The 22,818-nt window shown below is 43.7% G+C and overlaps 1 protein-coding gene across 1 annotated transcript in view; it reads left to right on the forward strand.

Moving 5' to 3' along the window:
• The first annotated feature begins 903 nt into the window (after positions 1–903).
• LOC124267265 (inhibitor of Bruton tyrosine kinase-like) overlaps positions 904–22,818 on the forward strand; it is a 36,903-nt gene continuing 14,988 nt past the window's right edge. Inside the window, 12 exon segments of the mRNA XM_046702175.1 lie at positions 904–1,026; positions 3,180–3,804; positions 6,592–6,688; positions 7,348–7,472; positions 13,706–13,816; positions 14,426–14,511; positions 14,827–14,911; positions 16,236–16,353; positions 17,749–17,920; positions 20,051–20,174; positions 20,714–20,903; positions 21,193–21,358. Of these exon segments, the coding sequence (XP_046558131.1) occupies positions 3,481–3,804; positions 6,592–6,688; positions 7,348–7,472; positions 13,706–13,816; positions 14,426–14,511; positions 14,827–14,911; positions 16,236–16,353; positions 17,749–17,920; positions 20,051–20,174; positions 20,714–20,903; positions 21,193–21,358 (1,598 nt within the window). The 5' untranslated portion in view covers positions 904–1,026; positions 3,180–3,480.

The raw sequence follows: 22,818 nt of genomic DNA on the forward strand, positions 1-22,818 counted from the left end.
TTGACTGACTGACTGAGTTTGGTTTTACGCCGCTTTTAGCAATATTCAAGCAACATCACGGCGGGGGACACCAGAAATGGGCTTCACACATTGTACCCATGTGGGGATTCGAACCCGGGTCTTCGGCGTGACGAGCCAACGCTTTAACCACTAGGCTACCCCACCGCCCCAGAGCACACATTGTAGTTTGTTTCGTATATTTGTTGTTTTATTATTCATATTGCTAAGCCATATTCCAGCTATATGGAGGAGGTCTGTAAATTATCTAGCAGGGACAATCCAGTGATCAATAGCATGAGCATTGATCGACACAACTGAATACGATGACATGTGTCAATCAAATCACCAAACCTGACCACCCGATCCCGTGTGTCGCCTCTTACGACAAGCAAGGGTTGCTGAAGACCTCTTCTCATTCATGCATGAGGAAACAATTATTTAAATCATATCTGCATTCACATGAATAAACACTAGAGTTATCTGCGTACCAAAAATGCAATTAACATATGCACGTTTGTATTCATTTGAATATTATTGGAGAATGCTAAATTTGTTTTCAGATTTCAAAAGCGAAATCAAGGAATTTCAGTTTCATGTTAAACGCATACAGTGCATTTCTACCTGTCGACGAAGTATATCTCGAACAAGGTTGTGTACTGTGTATCATCAGAGACCCTCTATATGGTCTCCATTATCTTACAGCATTTTTAATACTGATCTTGAAATATGCAGGGATCATGGACTTTTCATTATGATAGATACATTTTAGATAAAACCTGATGTCAAATCTGCATGATAAAATTTGAACCCGTGATCGAAATGCTTAATATCAATGCGTTGATTCCTATTTTGGTCATGTGCTGTTTTTGACGTAAGCGCAGTGCACATTGAAGCGTTCCAACGCCACGAAAAGAAGATGGCTGCCTCCAGTAGATATTCAGTGACATCAACTTGTGCAATGATTGTCAGCGTTTCAGTTGTCTCTTCCACCACAAACCAGATCACTTCCTTCGTGGATTAACTTACGTGAGTACAAGTAGTCTGACTGATAAATATGAATGCAAAAAATACCTACAGATGTAGAAGTCAGTAATGTCATTTGTGCTACTTTTGCAAGTTTTGGCAGTTTGGTTATTTATAATGTATGTATTAAATATATTATTACAGCTTAAATTTATTCTGAGTGATATTGTAACTGGGATAATCTTAATGAATTCATGCCTGCCACAATATGAGTGGCAAGCCTGCTGTTGTTGGTTAGAGGGTTGAGGCTGCTTCACTGATGATACACTTCAGTCACAACACCAAGTGTCAAAGTCTTCTCACTGGATAAGCTAACCACGTTAACATGTTAAAATCTCCGATTTGTTGCTGTTGCCGTCATCTGCATGTATGTCCCAGCATTTTAATACTAGTCCAGAGGATTATTGAACACCTTATTTATAGTTTGTCCAGCTTCAATGAGACAAATATGTTTAGGCCTACTTTGTTTACATTTCTGTGTGTCATATTTGCAACAGAATTGAAGGCTTGGGATTTAGTTCATAATATAACATCCTAGATTAAACATCTAGTCTCTGAAATGAATATATTTTACAGAAAAAACAGTTCCTAAATTATGATCATAAAATATAATAAAATGGAGACTTTCTTCATTTAAGAACTGGAAATCTAGATTTGCCACATAATCTAGACTTGCATGTGATATCTTGGATATGGCATTGTGTATTTATATTCATTTACAGACCACTACCATAGAGCTGGAATATTGCTGAGTGCGGTGTAAAACTAAACTCACTCACTCACTCACTCACTTAATCAGGAAAGTCTGTAGGTACATGTATGTTTTGTTTATTATGTGCATGATAAATGAAATAAGCCTGTTAATCTGAGATGTGAGATATTTAGGAAATACATTTCTCTTTTTAAAAAACACTATTATGTTAGGTGTATGCACTCAGTTTGCTGACTAGTGAAACTAAAATTTATGTACAGTGTTAAAACCATTGTATTTCATTTTGCATGGCTTGTCAAATAGGCTTATCCACTGAAGAAATGGTGGGATAATTAGAAGATAAAGCTACTCTGTTTTCAATTTTGTGGTCCTTTATCGTTGATTTAAGACTGCTAAATGTAATTTAAAACCGTACGACGCGTGAGGTTTTAAATTAAACATTTAGCGGTCTTAAATCAACGATAAAGGACCGCAAAATTGAAAACAGAGTAGCTTTATCTTCATTCTAGCACGACTGATAAGCGTTCGAAAATCGAACTGTTTGGTGCTCAAGAACACAAGGCGTGAAGGGGCCTTTTTCCCAGAAATCGCTTGGAATCGTCCCATTGAGGGACAGGTTTTGTAATGAACAAAATAAGACATTTTCAACAACATAAAAGCTTTATTTCAGGAACCAGTATGCTTGTATTTGTAGCAAGTAGCATACATAAATATAAAAAAGTACAGTTTATAATGTGAGCAAGTACAATTATTTGATTTTTCTCAAGCGAATTATTGATCTCACCTACTGTATGACAATCGACTCGCCCCAATTCAAGCCGTGAACTCGCTAAGTTTAGTCGCCGCTAACTTTATTCACAGAAATAATTGTTGATAACCACCCTTCTATTCCAAATTTGGAAAAGACCTGACATGCCACGTTTTATGTGGGATACGTGGACAGTGGAAGTGGAAGGACTGGGCATTACGGCCGGGACGGAAGCGGTCAGGTTAAGAAGTGTGGGCCGACGTGTGTTGTTGACGTGTTGCTAGATCTTGACCCGGTTTGAATATACTGCCTCTTTTGCGCTGCTGACGGATTTTCCAGCTTCGTAGTTTCTTCACTGGGATTAGGGTCAAGAAATTCTTCTTTAAACCATTCGCTTTTTACTTCAAAAACACCAAAGATGCTGCCGAGGTAGAAATTGCCGATGTCCGACATGTTTGTTTACAAACAATAGGGTCAACGAGTTCGTTGTATTCATACGTGGTGAATCGGTCACTTTAATTAGCGGTCTTAAACTGCCATTTAAGTACGGTTTTGATGAGCTCTCAACCAATCAGAACCGAGTATCACACAATGTCATGCTAGAATCAATCATATATGTTGAGGTGGCCTGAATGGACTATTTAAGTTGAAGTTTTCCATCCAACCTGAACTAAATCAGTCTTTTGATTTTTTCAGTGGTACTCCTACAATTATGGCTTTTTGAACATTTGGAGATGTCTGCCCTGTGAGGGCGTGGTGAGGCGGGGGCCGAGGGAGAGGGATGCTGGAAAGGCAGGCCGTGACAGAGGTTTATTGGTCGGGAGAACGTGACCAGCATCAAGAGGGGAAGAGCTGTTGGCTACAATAACAAGAAACTTTGTGTCCAGTATTTCATCGAAGAATAACTTGTGATTTATTACGTTCTGGCTCATTAAGGACTGTTGATTGAATAGTGTAAAATTTCTGTCTATTTTGTATCATCAAATCATTATTTACAATGTCTTGGTTGTTTGAACCTGAGTGTCGACCAAAATGTCGATCAAAAAGACATGCTCTGGAGTTCCATTCATCAATCTCAAAAGGAACCCTCAAAGAAGTAAAGGCATATTCACGTCTCTGTCACAATGTGACCAAGGTCAAGGACACCGTGGGGAGGTCAGCTCTACACATGGCAGCTGCATGTGGAAAGTCAGACATAGTGGAATGGCTGTTGACAGAGAAACAGGGAGACATGACTGACAAGGACTCTGAGTCTGGGTGGACAGCACTACATCGGGCTCTGTTCTATGGCCAGTTACCTGTAGCCAGACAACTTATACAGGTATGAAGGCAGGGGATGTGTTAGCAACAATGCTGGAAGTAACATACAACAAAGTTATCATAGGACTTTGAACTTACTTAAGCCCTGTCCCACAAAACCTAAGCACTGAGAAACTCCAAACTCCCATACTTTAGCATGTTTAGTATTGGCATATGACAGAACTGAGACTGCGGATTGTGGAAGGGATCTTGTAACAATGTATAGATGACTTTGGGAGGTAATTTAAACAGGTGATGACATCTGCCCCTTTTGATGTAACTCAAAGATGAACTTTGCTGCAGTACTGACAGCACTTTTGATCATCCAACAAATCATCCTAGAATTCCCAATATGGGAAGAATTTGTGACCCCCATACACTTATTACCATAGTATTGCTAACAGTACATTAACTCATGTGTGCTGAAAGGTGAGCTCAGACAACAGTTATGTGCAGTTTGCACAGGTATGGTACTTATGTGTGAGGGACAGCTGCGACCACATGTGATGTACTATTCAGCATAAAATATACTTACTTTACCAGATCAAATATGTATGAGTTGTAGTGAGTTTGTGGTGGTGTGTGGTCCTGTGTGTAGAGCTCAGGTCACAATCAGTTGAAGTTAAGCAACATTTGGTGCGGAGAGTCCTTGGATGGGTGACCATGTTTGGCAGCTTGACTCCTGAGAGTTTCTAGGACATCAGTCCTGCCCCACAACAAGGCATATGTGATACATGTGGTCTCACCTTAGGCATGTGAGTTTGTTCCAACCTGCCTCTGTCCACCCAGCAGTAGAATTGGGTACCTGGTATGATACGATAGTAGTCTAAATTTGAACCTTGACAGGCAGCCGGATGTATTCTCCACAGTGAGTGTTCTGTACTCTTTAATCAGGGGTAATATGTCAGCGCATGTGCGTGGATAAATGCGCTATATATACTCCTCACAAAAAGTTAAGCAACAAGTATTTTTTTCCACATATTTTCTTCATGGGTATATGAAGTTATTACTTGGCATATAAGCCATGCAGGAGAACCCTTTACGATTGATGAACTTAAAGCATTTCCCATATTGTTTTTCTGATAACATTGTTAGCACCGCCTGAACGCAACCACCCTCAAAACTCACATGCAAAATGCATGGAACACATGTGCTATACACGTCGCACATGCGTTCTGATTGCGTTAAAACTGCCAGCAACGACAAATTGTTGACAGTAACATTTGAGAAATGGCTAGGCGTCACTTGACACCAATTGAAGTTGCTCAAATTGTTGGAATGGTGCAGGGGTCAGACCCAGAGTGCTGTTGCCAACCATTTCAATGTTCATCGGCGTCATCTCCAGAGCGATCACTTTCGTCCACCAACAGACCGGATTGATGACTGAGAGACCACGCTCAGGTCGTCAAGGGTGACAACTCCCAGAGAGGACCGATACTTGGCCACCTAGCCCGGTGAACAGGTTCACCACAGCCAGATCTCTCCCAGAATGACCTCCAGAGAGTTGCTGGGAACAGAATCTCCACACAGACAGTGAGGAACAGACTCCATGCTGAAGGTCTCAGGTCCCGGCACCAGTGCAAGCGTATCCCACTGCCTGCACACCATCGTCAACAGAGACTGAATTGGGCTAACCAGCGGCGTAACTGGAGAGTCAATGCGCTGGCGTAATGTTCTCTTCACAGATGAGTCAAGATTCTGTCTGGACTTCAATGATGGTAGGGCTCGTGTGTGGAGAAACCGTAGCGAACGATCACCAACTGTCATGCGATTGCTGAACATGATCAGTATGGAGGTGGGAGTTTGATGATCTGGGCAGGAATCCAAGTTGGACTGACGAACTGATCTTGTGGTCATCAGGCGAGGTACCATGACAGGTGTGAGGTACCGAGGCGAAAATTGTCACACCTGTGATCATTCCGTGGGCTCAGCAAGCAGGTCCTAACTTCATCTTCATGGATGACAATGCCCGTCCACATCGAGCAGAGTTGTCACTGATGTTCTTCAGACCAACAACATCACCCATATGGACTGGCCTGCAAGGTCTCCTGACCTGAATCCTATTGAACATGCTTGGGACATCCTCGGGCGTGTATGCGGCTCTCGCGTTCCTCCTCAGACTCTGGATCAGCTTGAACAGGCATTGCGGAGAGAATGGCAGAACATTCCACAACAGACTCTAGACAGACTCATCTGGTCAATGCCTAGAAGCGTCTTGAAGCGTGTATTCAGGTCAATGGTGGCCATACACGTTATTAAACTTTTGGATCAGTGCTCAAAACTGACAGTAAAAGTGTTTTCAGACATTTTCATACCCTGATGCAACACATTTTGCACGGCTTTTTCAGTGACACTGTTTTTGATGATTTGCAAGTCAGTTATTGTTCAATGAATTTTGATTTCTTTGTTGGAAAAGTGTGTGGATATGCTTTATCTTTGTTATGTTTGATTCAGTTGTAATGATCATGAGTAAAGGCATATGTACTGACCAAAAATACACTTGTTGCTTAATTTTTTGTGAGGAGTATAAATGGACTATTATTGTAATGAATGATACCCATCTTTAACTGTCCCCATTCTTCAAGTACAGTAGAATCTGTTGAAACCAGACTAGTGCGAGCCCAGGATTTAAGTCTAGATTAGACAGCAGTCCAGATTAAACAAAAATCTGCTTCCAGTACAGTATATTTTGTTGATCTTGCTAAGTATGTTGAGCTGTTTTTTCATTGACAAGTTCATTTCATGGCAGACACTGTATGATGTTATGTGAGGTGTTTTTGTGTGAGAAATGAAACTGTCTGTGTTTCAGCATGGCACTGATCTGTACACCCGCGACCATGAAGGATTGTCTGCCCTTGATATTGTTATGAAGGACAAGCCCAGGCAAATCACATACAGTTTGAAAGGTATAGTTGTTTCTAAATGACTGCACTAAAAGGCAGCAGCTATCACATTTGGATTTCAACAAGGTTATACCAACAAGTAGTAGATTCTGGCAGTATATAGTTCTCGTATCAATTGTCACCAATGAAGATTTTTTGTCAGAGTGGGTATCTGGTATCAGAGTGACATTCTTATAATATTCTGACTGTTGCAAAAATATACTAGACAACGGGATGTTATATATATATAACAACATGTTTATATGGCAGCACAATATGCGCAACTATCATGGGGATTCAGAATCTGACAATTGTTTTATCAGTGTTAATGAAGTACAAGGAGACTTACTTCGCATCCATTGAAATTTCACTTTCAGAGGCCAAATGTATCTCTGAGCTGAGACCATTCTCAGTCTACATTGTTAACACTTGGTAAATCAATGGGAGAAAAGTTAGCATGGATTGAGGAGTAGAAACCATTGATGTGTCCTCTGTCACACAATTTCACCCCGAAATCTGTTGTGAAGAAGTATAGATAAGGCAAATTTGACGTGTCTATAGATGAAAACAGTAAATTGGTTTGTAGACAGATTGGCAGATTCAACAAATTCCGTGAATTGCTATAATATTTTCTGTGGGATAATATATAGAAGTATTTGCAAGTGTATTTACTCACGTTTCAGAGCCTAATGAGGTATATGCATGGGGAGACAACCCAAACTTCAACCTGGGCCATGCTAGTGGTCAGTCCAGATCATTTCCTGAAGTTATTGATGAGTTCAAGAGGACAGGAGTATCACTTAAAGATGTAAGATCTACTGACATCAGTGTCTACCAATAATGTCTATGATTATATATTTGAAAATGAATTTCAATAATACATTGTTCTTGAATACAAATTGAACCTATTTATGAAGAGATAAGTCAGAAGAAACTTTAGCACTTAATGATCTTCACATTGTGACAACTATATGTCTGTGCTAAGGAGTGGAACAAGCACACAGTTGTATGGTTACAGGCGGCTTGGACCTTCAAGGCCATAACTTGGCTGGGTTACTGTGCTGTAGAACACAAGGCCATAGGTCAGTGGTATATCTGTTACATTTAGGACTGTAGAGGGTCACATTGTTGAGATAGGATGAATATGTAAGATACAGATTCCTTCTTGAAAGGGAATAGATAGAGAATGAGAAGAAGCAGTCTTGATGTAATTTCTGAAAACAGATTTGCAATAAGTGTGATCTAAGTGTGGTGTGAAGCTTCCTGGAAGTTTTATACAGAGAATATATACAGGTTTACTGCAGACAGTTGGGGCGGTGGGGTAACCTAGTGGTTGAGGTATTCACTCATCACTCTGAAGATCCAGGTTCGATTAATTTCCAAAGGAATGGAATAAATTGTCACATTTTCCGTTAATTTCTTCTCATCACCAGTTTCCTCCTTGGCTTCATTTGCATTTTATCAATCTTGTAAATCCAAATTTTTAAACTTATCCTATCTCACGACTTGCACCTCTCTCTCTTCATTCGACCATGAGTGGAAACGAATTAAACTTTGCTCCAGGCCTTCCTTGTCCCTGTCCCCGTGCTGTGCATGCCTTCCTGCCTTAGCCATGCTCACTAGGCCGTGACAGCACGTGCCATGCTAAGTCCTCACCCACGTGATCACCTTCCATACTCATTCTCTTTCTTGTTGCTCGACAGAGTGGACGTGAATTTTTTTTTCATCTGATAATTGCTCAACATGGTTAAGCCTGTTCAGGCCAGAAACAAAGTTTTGCGCTCAGCGTAATAAAGTTTTTTCAGCTTGGGACCCGCACACATCGTGTGTTGATTATGTGGGTTGTGATTAGGACGAACGTTGTCCTAAGTGTTCAGGACTGTTTAATGAGGATTTTAAAGCTTACAAACGTGCTTGTGCCAGACGTTTGGCAGATAGGGCCAGGAATGCTTATGCGGGATCTGGTCCATCTCCCGCTAAAAACAATGTTTACATCGCCCCACCCTACCTGCTCGCCGTTCTAAATCTCCTGTCTCTCTTAACGAAGATTTTATGGACGCTTCGTCTGATTCCTATTTGTCTGAGAATGTTAAAAGGTGTTTGGGACGCTTTCCTCGCCTAGCTCCAGTTCTCATGGGCATGCACTGACTGACTGACTGAGTTTAGTTTTACGCCGCTTTTAGCAATATTCCAGCAATATCACGGCGGGGGACTATGGGCATGCAAGGGTGGTAATGACTGATATTTCCTCTACACAAGACCTGCGATCTACTTCATCTCGTAGATCCTCGAAAACTTCTAAATCCAAGCATTCATCATCGAAGCGTGGATCGGCGTGGTTGGAACATAACCGTTCTCCTCTTCGTACGGTTTCATCCCACTGAAACAATTCACCCACACGAATTGAGTCACCATCTGGTTCGGAGGTTCGAATTTGTTCTTCTACTGCTGGGAAGTGTCGTTCTAGATCTCGTTCATGCTCGAGCTTGTCGTCCTTCCAATGTACCAGTCCGAACCGATTCACCACCTCGATTCATTTCACCAATCAGAATTGGGTCTAATGCCAGTGTTGGTTCACTAGAACGGAACCATTCACCTAGCCGTGTCATTACCAAGAGTCGAACTAGTTCACTCAGCGGAGCCGGCTCACCAGACCGTGATCATATGGGTTCACCTGACCGAACTGATTCACGTGATCGAATGGATTCACCAGACCGAACCGTTTCGCCATACCGAATGGATTCACCACACCGAATAGGTTCGCCATACCGAATGGATTCACCACACCGAATCGGTTCGCCATACCGAATGGATTCACCACACCGAATCGGTTCGTCATACCGAATGGATTCACCATACCGAACTGTTTAGCCATACCGAAGGGATTCACCACACAGAATTGGTTCGCCATACTGAATGGATTCAACACACCGAATCGGTTCGCCATACCGAATGGATTCACCACACCGAACCGTTTCGCCATACCGAATGGATTCACCACACCGAATCTGTTTGCCATACCTAATGGATTCACCACACCGAATCGGTTCGCCATACCGAATGGATTCACCACACCAAATTGGTTCGCCATACCGAAGGGATTCATCACACCGAATCGGTTCGCCATACCGAAGGGATTCACCACACCTAACCTTCACGTTGAATGCAATCAATTGAACATCAGGTATCTTGCTCTAGGTAGCTGTAGGTGGTCGGCGAACCATGCGATCATGTTTGTCGAATCAACCATAACCATTCCTGCCTCTTATAGTCGACTGGCGTAGCCCAAACCATGAAAACAAAGACAAGGTTCGATGTGGGTTAAGTGTCTTGGAAGGCATCCCAGACACATTTGGCGTAGGAATAGGAATGGTTTTGGTTGATTCGACAAACATGATCGCATGGTTTGCCGACCACCTACAGCTACCTAGAGCAAGATACCAGATGTTCTATTGATTACATTCAACATGAAGGATCGGGACTTGTCAACACTGGTTTTCCACATCCTCAACGAGGTTCGTGAACTTGCATCTAGATAGGGCCAAATTTGTCGAACTCTGCTAGTTTTCAACACGATCATAGTTTTCAGGGCATCTGTGAGGCGCTGAATTCCTCATTACGAAGTGGCAAGCTCTAAGCTCACCAATTTGCTTTGTTTATCCGGTTTACCTTAAGGCTTGTGAGGTGCTTAATGTTATTAGTCACATAACTTATCCCACCGTGTACCCCTTTTTCAGATGGTTGTACAGAGGTAGTAGCTATGTGCTTCACCATGCCGAATTGATTTACATGTGATGTCAGTAGCGCTGTCATCTAGAGATATCATGCTCGGCACTTGAAGGTCTGATGATCCCAGTTCTCAAGAGTCCTCCTTGACCGGGGCTCATATCATTCCAGATTTAATCTACCATCCGATCTTCACCTTTGATGAATGATTTGGTTCAACGATTCTACCCTTCGGTGTAGATATCAGTTCTACAACCACCCGATATGGCATAACTAGATATGCTTGCTAGCCAGGAATACTTTACGACGCTCCGATGAGTCTTGTTACTACAGACTACTGGTAACAGCGTGTTTGTGTATCGCTGGGTGCAATTGTTGCAGATGGTTCGTCATCTTCAGCTCCCTTTGTTTTACATGATAAGCAAGTTTCAGCATAGCTCAGCCCGAATTTATGGGTTGCGACTCGCCCGGTTAACCGAAGACCATGTTGTCCGTTTTTTTGTCACTTGTGTGTAACGTTTGCAAATGGCGGACTACTGTTTGTTTACCGGAATTTTGATGATTAGAGTGACTATGAAGTGCCCTTGCAGACTTGTCTTGGTCCCACGAATCGGATACCAAGTCCAGCCTTTAAATGCTAGTAACAATGAACGCTGCCATTCCCGGTAAGAGTGAATGTGTCGGGATTTTGACAGCCAGTCGAGAGAGACTGCTAATCGAGGGTGACAGACAGAAACACCCATGAACGGTTTGACTAGTTCAAGCTCTGAGTTCAGATGTCACTGCAGTTATGCAAGGACTGTCACCAGGCAGTGATCTACTACCTTTATCACTCCACCTGGCGCACCATTATTTTGTTCGGCCAACCGAAACGTTCCTGAGGTTACCGATCGTACGAATTTCTACAATTCGTTTACAATGTGAACGTTCCTGTAGATTGGCTGACAATCTCCATGCGCCGAACATACTACATTGAGCACTCCGTCAGAACTGACGTAGTTGCTCGACTTATTGAACGTTCTTATAACAGGAGATATCTTTTTGTCAGAGGCAAGAGTGGTTAGACCTCTCATTTCCCTCGACCTGCGAGGGCCGTTGGGTAGCCTAGTGGTTAAAGCGTTGGCCTCGTCATGCCGAAGACCCCGGTTCGATCCCCACTTGGGCACAATGTGTTAAGCCCATTTCTGGTGTCCCCCGCCGTGATGTTGCTGGATTATTGCTAAAAGCGGTGTAAAACTAAACTCAGTCAGTCAGTCAGTCAGTCCCTCGACCTGTGAGACGCCTACCTTCACATCCGGATACATGCAGACTATCGGAAGTATCTTCGATTTACTTTCAAGGGGCGTCATTGATACCAATGGAGGGTCCTGCTGTATGGGCATATGTGCGGCCCTGTGGCTTTTTACTCAGATACCCATTCCGATAACAAGCTACCTGCATTGTCGAGGCGTGACATTTGAGAACTATATCGACGACTGTGTTCAAGCCCAGCAGGATCCAGTCGTCCTTCCTCTCCACAGGCAGTTCATCATCAAGTTGCTCTCGCAATTAGGATGGCTGCTAAATTCGGAGAAATCAGAGGTAACACCGACCCGATGATTTCTTTTAATTGGGACAATATTCAACACAACATGTCAAAATGTTTGTGCCCCAGGAGAGGTGGGACAAGATTCAGTGCAACGCACCACTAGTGCTGGTCCAACCCACACCTTTTCGCCAGTGGCAGAAGTTACTAGGGTGGTTGACGTCGTCACAAGCACTGACTTACAGGGGCCAGCTGCAGCTTCGCCCTCTTCAGATGTTTCTGTGCCCATACATCGGGGATGACAACCCCAGGGAGTTGATTCGTCTTCCCACACAACTACATTCAGTCTTTCGTTGGTGGCTCAACAAGTGGAATGTTTGTGTTGGAGTCTCTATGGTGCCCTTCATACCGACTCAACACCTGTTCGTTGACACATCTTTCAAGCTGGGGCGCTCACTTTCTCCATCAAGTGGCCTAGTAGTGGTCATCAGGAGAAAGGGCCCTTCATTACAATGAATTGGAATTCAGCACTGTCATTATCGCCTGTTCGGCAGTCGGGACAACCATCAGCTTCAGCGCAGATGATCACCAGTTGCGATCATTTCTGCTTTGTGTACAATCTGAATTAAATTCTGAATTTTATTTCTGATTTGTGTCTTCGATTCTTCTGGGACTTGTGAGTTTTCCGATACAATTACCCTTTCACCCTCCACAGGACGGTGTCTGTGGGGGTTGTTTCAAAGCAGGGGCTGGTCCGATACTGGTCGTCAGACCTTGGAAATCGTGGTAAAGCTGCGTCCTTTCACTTTTGTGAAGGTAGTGACTGAACACCACATTGCTCGGGAATCCCGGTCCCTGGAGCACTTGTGCTTAGTAAGTCAATGGGTTCGCATGTCTCGCTTTTGAGACGCTGGAGGGTCGCCACCTCACTTACTGTCCTCTGCTCCATGGAGTAATTACGTCAGTGAAGTGAGACTTTTATTACGGGGGTACCTTGGAAATCGTGGCGATGCGACTGATTACACTCGCTAAGCTGCGTCCTTTCACTTTGTGAAGGTTGTGACTGAACACCACATTGCTCGGGAATCCCGGTCCAAGGGAGCACTTGTGCTTAGTAAGTCAATGGGTTCGCACTAACCCTCACATGTAGTAACTTTGGTAGTTATTGGCCTGCCTTGTAGTTGCTTCCTACAGTTGTTTTGGCATAACGCTTAGCTGTTATCGCTTTAACTTCGGGTAATCTATGACCCGCCTTCCTACCGTGGGATAAGTGCAAGTCGTGAGATAGGATAAGTTTAAAAATTTGGAAATTTTAACTATAAATTGAATATTTTATTTACTTATCCTATCTCACGCGATAAAGTCCCACCCTACCTCCCCACTACTTAGATTACCACCGCTCCGGTTTTGTCCTTTTATGGCTCCAAGATCGAGAATGAGTGTGGAAGGTGATCACGTGGGTGAGGACTGCGCATGCCACGTGCTGTCACGGCCTAGTGAGCATGGCTAAGGCAGGAAGGCATGCACAGCACGGGGACAGGGACAAGGAAGGCCTGGAGCAAAGTTTAATTCGTTTCCACTCATGGTCGAATGAAGAGAGAGAGGTGTGCAAGTCGTGAGATAGGATAAGTATATAAATATTCAATTTATAGTTAAAATTTCCAATATCCCCTACTTTTTTTTAATGGTATATGATGGAATCACGTGTCCAAAACAAAACAAACAAAGAATCTTTAATGTATTTGGTGTAGTATAGTTGGGTGGCTCACTGACAGTGTCCTGTGTTCCAGATGGTTCTGTGCAAGTATCACACTGTGTTCCTGTCCCAGTCGGGGGAGGTGTACACCTGTGGCCACGGACATGGCGGCCGTCTCGGACATGAAAACGAATTGCCATGTGTGGTAAGTCATACACCAGACTCATTTGACTGGAGGTTTTCTTTTAGATTTCATCACTTTCATTACACTTGACAAAGGATAGAACCCATTTGTTTTGTTTTGCTTACTGATTCTGATTATGTATATACTTCCTGTCGAGGTGGGGCGGTAGGGTAGCCTAGTGGTAAAGTGTTGGCTTGTCATGCCGAAGACCCGGGTTCGATTCCCCACATGGGCACAATGTGTGAAGCCCATTTTCTGGTGTCCCCCGCCGTGATGTTGCTGGAATATTGCTAAAAGCGGCATAAAACTAAACTCAGTCAGTCAGTCAGTCCTGTCTAGGTCTGCATGATTTCATTTGTATTTGCTTGCTGCTTGCCCTGGCTTGGTTCCACCCATGAAAGATGTGTCCTCAGCCTCACCATTGCTGTTGGGGCAGCGAATGATTTAGGAACTCATGGGGATTCTGGGAGAGAATTGGTTGCCAGCAATCTATGCAGGCAGTGACAGGGAACTAAGGTTGTCAGCGTGGTAACTTGGTTGCTGATGTGTTTATGTACCCAACATTGTGAGTCATTGTTCATAATATCAAGTTAACAACAACAAAACAATCAGTAAGTACTGTGTTGTTAGGTGCCAATGATGGTGACGACTGTGAGGCATGAGACATGTGTGCAGATAGCTGCTGCCAGGGACCACACAGTAATGCTGATGGAGAGGTGAGTTGTTGCTGTTGATGTGCTCAGTACATATTTGCTGCCACCAAACTATTCAGGAAATTTTAAATATGATGAATAACTCTTAACCTCTACAAATCTACTTTTAGCCTACCTTCCAATAAGGTCAGGGTTATTATATTGTCAGCCACTGGCCTTGACTTGACTGTTATGGGTCATGTCTTGATCAAGGTCCGAAATTAAACCATTGTGAGATTGTGATTTACCTCAATCCGTGTGTTGCAACTAGAATACTTGTTATGTACTAAAATTCATGTCCATGCTGTGTGTATCATGTGTTTTACTTTGATACTTCAGTGGAGCAATCTTCACTTGTGGACTAAATACCTTCCACCAGCTGGGTCTGTTCCCACCACCTGACAAATCTGTGAAACCCAGACCGGTGAGTTAGTGCTGAAACTTAGACTTCTCCCTTTAACATAGCACTGTTATTACCCTAGGTGTCCAAGTGGCAATACTGCGGTAATCATCACTGCCACATGGCGCTGTTATTACCCTCAGTGTCCAAGTGGCAATACTGCGGTAATCATCACTGCCACATGGCGCTGTTATTACCCTCAGTGTCCAAGTGGCAATACTATGGTGATCATCACTGCCACAATGTGCTGTTATTACCCTCAGTGTCCAAGTGGCAATACTACGGTAATCATCACTGCCACATGGCGCTGTTAATACCCTCAGTGTCCAAGTGGCAAGACTGTGGTAATCATCACTGCCTCTCATAATCACTGCCACATGGCGCTGTTATTACCCTTGGTGTCCAAGTGGCAATACTACGGTGATCATCACTGCCACAATGTGCTGTTATTACCCTCAGTGTCCAAGTGGCAATACTACGGTGATCATCACTGCCACATGGCGCTGTTATTACCCTTGGTGTCCAAGTGGCAATACTACGGTGATCATCACTGCCACAATGTGCTGTTATTACACTCAGTGTCCAAGTGGCAATACTGCGGTAATCATCACTGCCACATGGTGCTGTTATTACCCTCAGTGTCCAAGTGGCAATACTACGGTGATCATCGCTGCCACATTGGCGCTGTTATTACCCTAGGTGTCCAAGTGGCAATACTGCGGTAATCATCACTGCCACATGGCGCTGTTGTTACCTTCAGTGTCCAAGTGGCCATACTACGGTGATCATCGCTGCCACATGGCGCTGTTATTACCCTCGATGTCCAAGTGGCAATACTACGGTGATCATCACTGCCACATGGTGCTGTTATTACCCTCGATGTCCAAGTGGCAATACTACGGTGATCATCACTGCCACATAGCACTGTTATTACCCTAGGTGTCCAAGTGGCAATACTACGGTGATCATCGCTGCCACATGGCACTGTTATTACCCTCGGTGTCCAAGTGGCAATACCACGGTGATCATTGCTGCCACATGGCGCTGTTATTACCCTCGGTGTCCAAGTAGCAATACCATGGTGATCATCGCTGCCACATGGCGCTGTTATTACCCTCGGTGTCCAAGTAGCAATACTACAGTGATCATCGTTGCGGCATGGCGCTGTTATTACCCTCGATGTCCAAGTGGCAATACCACGGTGATCATTGCTGCCACATGGCGCTGTTATTAGCCCCAGTATCATCATTGCCACTTAGAGCTGCCGGAGAATTGAAAGTTCAAATCACTCTCTATTCATGGAGATTTGCTGGAAATAGATTCATGAACTTATTGTTGTGATTTTCAGATCTATGCCAAGTTGTGGAAGGGGAAGAATGTCCTGGGCGTGTGTGTGGGCAGCTTCCACACTGTCGTGTACACCGCTGATGCTGTCTTCACATTTGGGCTCAATGCCGGCCAGCTGGGTCAGTCTGACAGACACAAACACATAGTCTTCTCCATCCTCGATAATCTCCAGGGTATACGTTACGATCACTCTCCACTATACCCTGGATGCATACACGGCTTCACGCTTGGCCCGATTATTTTATTACCTCCCTTTGCTGGCTCGTTATCCAATCAGGTGTCTACGCTGGAAGTTGAGCGAATCAATCACAACTCACTTTCGCTTCTTAAATTATCTAACCGTTTAAACTTGGCAACACAGTTGTTGCACAGGTATTCTGAAAGAGGTAGAAGGAGTTCTTTCATATATTTTTTTTAAAGTTTCACATCTGTCAATTTGTCTGTATTATAGCACTCAAAATCTGAGTCGCAACTGCGACCGCTATTTTTGTTGACACTGGCAAGCTCGGATGTAACGGCGGCTTCGCTGATTGGCTACTGTGAGAATGCGGAGCCAGCAAATGGAGGTAATATTATTATCGGGCATAGCCGTGGATGCATCCAGGGTATAGTGGAGAGTGATCGTAACGTATACCCTGGAGATTATCGAGGATGAGTCTTCTCAGATTATGGTGCATATTGAATAAATGAAAAGGCCATTGCTCTTGGTCAGTGTAGTTGTTCTTGCAGTGTTAGTATAGTGAGTATAGTTCCTGCAAGTGATGTTGCTGAAATGTAAGTGATGTTGCTGAAGTGTAAGTGATGTTGCTGAAATGTAAGTGATGTTGAAATGTAAGTGATGTTGCTGAAATGTAAGTGTTGCTGAAATGTAAGTGATGTTGCTGAAGTATAAGTGTTGTTGCTGAAGTGTAAGTGATGTTGCTGAAATGTAAGTGATGTTGCTGAAATGTAAGTGTTGCTGAAATGTAAGTGATGTTCCTGAAATGTAAGCTGAAATGTAAGTGTTGTTGCTGAAATGTAAGTGATGTTGCTGAAATGTAAGTTGCTGAAATATAAGTGATGTTGCTGAAGTGTAAGTGATGTTGCTGGAATGTAAGTGATGTTGCTGAAATGTAAGTGTTTGCTGAAATGTAAGTGATGTTGCTGAAATGTAAGTGATGTTGCTGAAATGTAAGTGTTTGCTGAAATGTAACTGATGTTGCTGAAATGTTTAGTGTTGTTGCTGAAATGTAAGTGATGTTGCTGAAATGTAAGTGTTGCTGAATGTAAGTGATGTTGCTGAAATGTAAGTGATGTTGCTGAAGTGTAAGTAATGTTGCTGAAATGTAAGTGATGTTGAAATGTAAGTGTTTCTGAAATGCAAGTGTTGTTGCTGAAATGTAAGTGTTGCTGAAATGTAAGTGATGTTGCTGAAATGTAAGTGTTTGCTGAAATGTAAGTGATGTTGCTGAAATGTAAGTGATGTTGTCTGAAATGTAAGTGTTGTTGCTGAAATGTAAGTGTTGTTTTGGCAGGTCACCAGAAGGGAGAGAAGCTGCAGAGCCAGCCCCGCCTGGTGTCTGCCCTCAGTCAGAAGGACATCACCATCAAGTCTGTCTCTTGCTCTGATGCTGCCACGGCCTGTCTCACCATGAAGGGGGACATCTTTGTTCTTCATGAATACCAGTGTCGCAGGATAATGTCAAAGTAAGGCATACAATTAACCAGGAATTACACCCGTGATTGGTGCAGGATGCTAAGGAACAAGTTTTAGTTTTTAACACTTTCTGTGTGACACTGTGGTTCTGCAACATCAGACTGGATTTGTCACTTTGTTGAGGAGAACAGGTGGCCCAGTGATCTCAGACATTACAATTGGATGTGTAGACTTTCATCTTGTTGCTGAGGTGAGTTTGAATCCCGGATTCACCTTGGAACCTTGGTCTCTCATCACCATACAAATGGTTGTATAGTTCAGTAAAGTGACATGCATCATTTGGGGCAATCATCCAAGTATAAATTGAGAATTGTGTGGCAGTCACAGAAATACAGCTGACAGCAGTGTTTATCCCAGTTCACACCATTAGGTTGACATACTCAGTTCATCTCTGCAATGTGTGTGCATGTCAGTCTTGTAGAGTGTTTTTTCTGTAAAAGCTGCATTGCCACTATAATGCCCTTGACTGGACGGACCAGGTGGTCGGACTCTGTGACCTGTGACCCCAGTGGCATGGCATGTTGCTCAGAATGTCAATCACTGGACTGTCTGGTCCATACTTGATTATACTGGTCACTGGTTCGCAACTGAAGTATTGCTGTATGATACGAGTAATGCTCTTTATCTTGTCTCACACATAAATGTCGTTTTCTATTATTTTCACTGTACCCCGCTTACTAGCGAGTAACATTTTCTATGCACCCCGCTGGGTAGTAGTCATTCTTTATCTCGAATAACTTTGAATCGTGTATGATGTATGGAAATTACCGTTGTTTTGCGAATGCAAATTGATGGAAGGAAGATTACTCTAAATTTGTTTTTCTTGTCTTGTCGTCTTGTACTCGATACTATGATCCGATACCCATGCTACAATTCAAAATTACCATTGAGGTGTTCGGTGAGATAAATATGTTGTTCACTGGTCCTTCAGGGCGCATGGGTTGATGTACCCTCAATGTTTCTTTATGTTCCCCTCGCCCTTCAGGTTCAGGGAACATAAACAAACATCGAGGGTACATCAGCCCCTGCCCCCCTCGAGACCAGTAACTAAATTAGAGTGTACAGATGGGGCGATGGGTAGCCTAGTGGTTAAAGCATTCGCTCGTCATGCCGAAGACCCGGGTTCAATTCCCCACATGGGTACAATGTTCGAAGCCAATTTCTGGTGTCCACCGCTGTGATAAATTGCTGGAATATTGGTGCATAAAACTAAACTCACTCACTGTGTACAGATGGGCAGTGGGTAGCCTCATGGTTAAATCGTGATATTGCTGGAATATTGCTAAAGGCGGCGTAAAACTAAACTCACTCACTGTGTACAGATGGTCAGTGGGTAGCCTCATGGTTAAATCGTGATATTGCTGGAATATTGCTAAAGGCGGCGTAAAACTGAATTCACTCACTGTGTACAGATGGGCAGTGGGTAGCCTCATGGTTAAATCGTGATATTGCTGGAATATTGCTAAAGGCGGCGTAAAACTAAACTCACTGTGTACAGATGGGCAATGGGTAGCCTCATGGTTAAATCGTGATATTGCTGGAATATTGCTAAAGGCGGCGTAAAACTAAACTCACTCACTGTGTACAGATGGGCAGTGGGTAGCCTCATGGTTAAATCGTGATATTGCTGGAATATTGCTAAAGGCGGCGTAAAACTAAACTCACTGTGTACAGATGGGAAGTGGGTAGCCTCATGGTTAAATCGTGATATTGCTGGAATATTGCTAAAGGCCGCGTAAAACTAAACTCACTCACTGTGTACAGATGGGAAGTGGGTAGCCTCATGGTTAAATCGTGATATTGCTGGAATATTGCCAAAGGCGGTGTAAAACTAAACTCACTGTGTACAGATGGGCAGTGGGTAGACTAGTGGTTAAATCGTGATATTGCTGGAATATTGCTAAAGGCGGCGTAAAACTAAACTCACTCACTGTGTACAGATGGGCAATGGGTAGCTTCATTGTTAAATCGTGATATTGCTGGAATATTGTTAAAGGCGGCGTAAAACTAAACTCACTCACTGTGTACAGATGGGCAATGGGTAGCCTAGTGGTTAAATCGTGATATTGCTTGAATATTGTTAAAGGCGGCGTAAAACTAAACTGACTCACTGTGTACAGATGGCTGGAGGTGGGCAAGGTCCTGATGCATGGAGGGAAACTGGACTACAATGCTGAGGAAGCAAGGCTGCGGGAGAAGGGGGGATCGGATCTCAGCATTGCACTGCTCTCTGCGTCCAACCAGGTACATAGTAGTACATTGTGAACATGATGTGACATGTCTCTGTAGTATGAAGGAGACAATATTGCTTGTCATTGTCAGTTTTTGAACAATTGATTGAACGGTTATCAATTGCGGCATGGGTGGCTGTTGTCATCTCAGGTCCCGCAGTTTGCTGAGTTGGGTTCATTGGGCATGCAGGAACCGTAGGGTTGTAGGTTTGAAGATTCTGCTTTGTTCATCATGCAACAATATGTTCTTTCTTGCAGATCTCTGTGATATCAGTGATTAATGTATGGAAAATGTGCTTACTCATGGTAGTTATCCTGAAATGCTTGTTACAACATGATAAATCTAACAAATATCCCACTGACAAAAAGTCAACTCACCTATACACACTGTATCTGTATTTTTATTATATGCTGTGTAGACATGATCCTCTTTTGACATGGGTACAATGTGTGAAGCCCATTTCTGGTTTCCCCTACCGTGATATTGCTGGAATATTGCTAACAGCAGCGTAAAACCATACTCGCTCTAATGACTCAGTCCTCTTTTGACAGGTGTTTATTTGGAGAGAGTCCAGCCCTATACTTCGTCGCTGTCAGTGGACCATCAAGCGACAGCTTTTTGTTGTTGATGTTGTGTTCAGTGATAAGACCGTAGCCTTCATCACAGAGGCTGGGGAGGGGTTCATGGGCTACTGGCCGGACACAAAATACCTGCCACAGAAGGAAGTTATCCCTCATAAGAGTAAGATATTGTTGTGTGTGTCATAGCTTAACTCTGGTAATAAGGTACTTGCCACACTATGTCGATGAGGACTACGATCATTTGATATTTATTTGTCCACATCTTAATTTAGTAGTCTTGACTTAAGTGAATTTCGAAGTCTTTGGCTCTGTATTCATTTCTAGCTGTTAAAGTGTGATGGAATAGCCTTGGCTAGTATGCTTATGGAAGGGACATCATAATACCATCATAAATACTGTATGTGAATACTGGAGTATTACTAAATGTGGCATAAACGATATATTTTCAGAAGTGACTGATGACTTTGAGAAGCCGACTCTGATTGACCTGATGCTGAAAGATGAGGTGGAGATGGTGCCTGTCAAGAGGATCCCCAATATGCATCGAGCCACCAAAATCTCTGCCGACCGCCGCAACAACAACTTGATGGTTCTGCAAGCTCTGCCTCATGGCTGGTAGGTCAACAGTTAAGGTAGTACATGGCTTGAAGGTCAACAGGGAGGGTAGGTCATGGTTTGTAGGTCAACAGAAAGGGTAGGATGTGGCTTATAGGTCAACAGGGAAGGGGTTTGTAGGTAGGACGTGGCTTGTAGGTCAACGGGGAGGGTAGGACATGGCTTGTAGGTCAACAGGGAGGGTAGGACATGGCTTGTATGTCAACAGGGAGAATAGGACATGGCTTGTAGGTCAACAGGGAGAATAGGACATGGCTTGTATGTCAACAGGGAGAATAGGACATGGCTAGTAGGTCAACAGGGGGGTAGGACATGCCTTGTATGTCAACAAGGAGAATAGGACATGGCTTGTAGGTCAACAGAGGGTAGGACATGCCTTGTATGTCAACAAGGAGAATAGGACATGGCTTGTAGGTCAACAGGGAGGGTAGGACATGGCTTGTAGGTCAACAGGGAGGGTAGGACATGGCTTGTAGGTCAACAGAGAGAATAGGACATGGCTTGTAGGTCAACAGGGAGGGTAGGACATGGCTTGTAAGTCAACAGGGAGAATAGGACATGGCTTGTAGGTCAACAGGGGGTAGGACATGGCTTGTAAGTCAACAGGGAGAATAGGACATGGTTTGTAGGTCAACAGAGAGGGTAGGACATGGAGTGTAGGTCAACAGGGAGGGTAGGACATGGTTTGTAGGTCAACAGAGAGGGTAGGACATGGAGTGTAGGTCAATAGGGAGGGTAAGACATGGTTTGTAGGTCAACAGAGAGGGTAGGACATGGCTTGTAGGTCAACAGGGAGGGTAGGACGTGGTTTGTAGGTCAACAGAGAGGGTAGGACATGGTTTGTAGGTCAACAGAGAGGGTTGGACATGGCTTGTATGTCAACAGGGAGGGTAGGACATGGTTTGTAGGTCAACAGAGATTGTAGGACATGGCTTGTAGGTCAACAGGGACGGTAGGACGTGGTTTGTAGATCAACAGGGAGGGTAGGACATGGTTTGTAGGTCAACAGGGAGGGTAGGACATGGTTTGTAGGTCAACAGGGAGGGTAGGACATGGAGTGTAGGTCAATAGAGAGTAGGACATGGCTGGTATGTCAACAAGGAGAATAGGACATGGCTTATAGGTCAACAGGGAGGGTAGGACATAGCTTGTAGGTCAACAGGGAGGGTAGGACATGGTTTGTAGGTCAACAAGGAGAATAGGACATGGCTTGTAGGTCAACAGAGAGGGTAGGACATGGCTTATAGGTCAACAGGAAGGGTAGGACATGACTTGTAGGTCAACAAGGGGGTAGGACATGGCTTTTAGGTCAACAGGGAGGGTAGGACAAGGCTTGTAGGTCAACAGGGAGGGTAGGACATGGTTTGTAGGTCAACATAGGGTAGGACATGGCTTGTAGGTCAACAGGGGGGTAAGACATGGCTTATAGGTCAACAGAGAGGGTAGGACATGGCTTGTAG

Source organism: Haliotis rubra, unplaced genomic scaffold, assembly GCF_003918875.1.
Source record: "Haliotis rubra isolate DU_JTF1 unplaced genomic scaffold, ASM391887v1 Scf130, whole genome shotgun sequence".
NCBI lineage: Eukaryota > Metazoa > Mollusca > Gastropoda > Lepetellida > Haliotidae > Haliotis > Haliotis rubra.